We start from the raw sequence: 2500 nt of genomic DNA, 5'->3' as shown, positions 1-2500 counted from the left end.
GGTGGAGGGCTTGATGCATGGGACTGATGCTCCGTGACAAGCCCCATGAAGCCGAAGCTTTCATTGGAGGATCAGCCTCCACACATCCTCCCCCCCCCCCCCCCCCCCCCCCCCCCCCCATTCCTCTTTAGTTTAACTTTCAGCCGATCGGCTGCTGGTCCTGCTCGGCTCCCTCACCGTCTCTTTTTATTCCATCCACTCTCTCCCTGTTGCTCCACATGTGTCAGTGCAGCCACCAGCCTGGTCAGGTATAGTTGTTTGACAGTGACAAGGACAGCGTTTCTTATTCCCACACTCTGTCGGGAAGACATGGCAGCTGAGATTAAAGCCACACTGCCGCTTTTGTAAATTTCCAATATGGACTGTCTCACTCAGTCTGCGTTGTCACCCTCAGTGCTTCTTTACCGCAGTCAAATATCGCCTTTAACACTCGAGTGAGGCACGTGATGTTGATTTTAGGCTAGGTAAGGGATGTTTCAGTTTTTATTTGGCCTCAGGCTGCTTATCACGTGTGTTAATATTTCAACATCCTTCTTGTGTAAACAGATGACTCCATTTCTCTCCCAGTTTATCTCTGGGAAGTAAACATTATGGCTTTTTTCTAAATTTGAGTCCTCTTGTGATTATTGTACCAGATATTTCATTTGCACCTGATATAAGCTCTAATGGTTGGTGATTCAAAATGAAACTAGATCTCCAGTAAATCATAGTAGATTAAATCTGACTGTCACTTAATTTAGAAATCATGTTTATTGAGGTTTATTGTCTCAGGTTTTGCTTAAAACAAGACATTCTGTGGCATCTTTAAGGAGTAGTTCGACATGTTTTTGTGAGTTGTTTAAACAATCAACATATAACATGTTTATATTATATCTCTATATTGATTGCGACTGTTAATGGAAAAATAGTTGTATTCTCAGTTCGGATTGGTTTAAAAATTCCCCAGGTCATCTAGGAGTTAATGGTGTTACCCAAAACATGCAGGTCAAATGTATTTTGTTGTGTTTTTATTAAACACCTGGTTGTACTGAGTCCCCCTGACCTTGTTATATTTAGCAGAAAGGCTCCATGATCTTTCCAACAGTACTCTTGGCACCCTTGGGAATACAGGATCTTTGTAGCCCCAGGCAACAAGGAATCCCTATCACCATGGTGACGCTGCCCATCATACGTGTCAGTGCGGGCCTGTGTGAGCCGTTTGCATTAACGTGAGAAGTCACAATGGGGAGAGCAGCTTTAAAGCCCGGTGTCAGCAGGTCAACCTGCTGGGTATGTACACACACTCTTCCACTCCGACCCTGGAAAGCACTGCACTCACCGTCAGGCCCCGAGATAGGGGCAGACGTATGTCCATCACCATGGTGACAGCTGGACACCACAGCTCGGCAGCGACAACAACACCTCAGGACAACAGCAACATTACCTACAACACTCCTTCAGGAAACCAAAGCGTCGCCGGTAAACATGACAGCGATGGAGCAGCATCGGTCGCACGCACCGAGCGCCTAAAAATGGGTCTTAGTTTCAATTAGTGGCTGCATGCTCCCGGCAGCGAGGCAGCAGCTTCTTAATTTGTGGAGGGACGAGTCGATGGAGAGTCGGAGGCAGATGGGCCCTGCGTGACACTTGGCTTCCAGCAGGGGCAAAATCAATGCTCATAACTGCCAAACAACAGAGAAATGAATAATTATAATATCACAAGATTTGCTTTGCATTTCCGGTGCGATCTAATTAATAGCCGTTTTGTTTGTAGCTTGTCGTTCTTGTTGCCGGTTTTCTTTTTAACTGAATGTTAAATGTTTCTAAAGTGAGACACATCATGTCATGTCTTTGCTTCTCATTTTCTTCTTTCCTTCCTCACTTTCTTAACAAATGTCCTTAATCCCTCATTCTTCTTCTCCTTGTGTGTGGAAGTCTGTTGGTTTTAACATGACATCAGCAACAGTTACTGTAGCGGCATTTACTCGATATTGAATCATTTATTTAAACATTTTAGCATATTTAGCAGTCTAAAAACACTACTTCATAGCTACTGAAATGATTTGACTTTTACAGTTTGTGCATTCAGTAACAAACGTGCGATGCATGTCTTTACAGAATTTTCTCATTTTCTAGTTTTTAAATTTTAATCAGCAGCCATGCCAGCAGCTGCAGCTCTGGTTGATTGGACTGTAAGTATTTTTTAAAGAGTGTTCTTTGTGTTTTAGACCTGTCTGACCAGCTGCTGGAGGTAGTGGGGCTAGAAGGAGCCATGGAGATGGGTCAGATCTACACCGGCCTGAAGAGCGCTGGGAGACGCCTGGCACAGTGCTCCTCCGTGACCATCAGGTCAGTGTTCAACTGGACCGCTACTCTCTCTTATTTGTCATGATTTTGTTAAGGATTAGGGCCACATGTGAAAAAATGTATAATACTGAGTTTAAAGTCAGAATTATTAGATTAAAATCAGAATTCTGAGAAAAAAAAGTCTGGATTCTGACTTGAAACTCAAATAATCTTG

At 43.7% G+C, this 2500-nt stretch overlaps 1 protein-coding gene across 2 annotated transcripts in view; it reads left to right on the top strand.

Annotated features, from left to right (window-relative positions):
• dgkb (diacylglycerol kinase, beta) overlaps positions 1 to 2500 on the top strand; it is a 92540-nt gene that overhangs the window by 83865 nt on the left and 6175 nt on the right. For both annotated transcript variants that reach the window (XM_032518148.1, XM_032518149.1), the window contains one exon: positions 2208 to 2328. In XM_032518148.1, the coding sequence (XP_032374039.1) occupies positions 2208 to 2328 (121 nt within the window). The remainder of the gene's footprint in view (positions 1 to 2207; positions 2329 to 2500) is intronic.

This window comes from Etheostoma spectabile, chromosome 6, assembly GCF_008692095.1.
Source record: "Etheostoma spectabile isolate EspeVRDwgs_2016 chromosome 6, UIUC_Espe_1.0, whole genome shotgun sequence".
NCBI lineage: Eukaryota > Metazoa > Chordata > Actinopteri > Perciformes > Percidae > Etheostoma > Etheostoma spectabile.
Note: the sequence above shows the minus strand (reverse complement) of the source record. Positions and strands in the feature narration are given on the sequence as shown.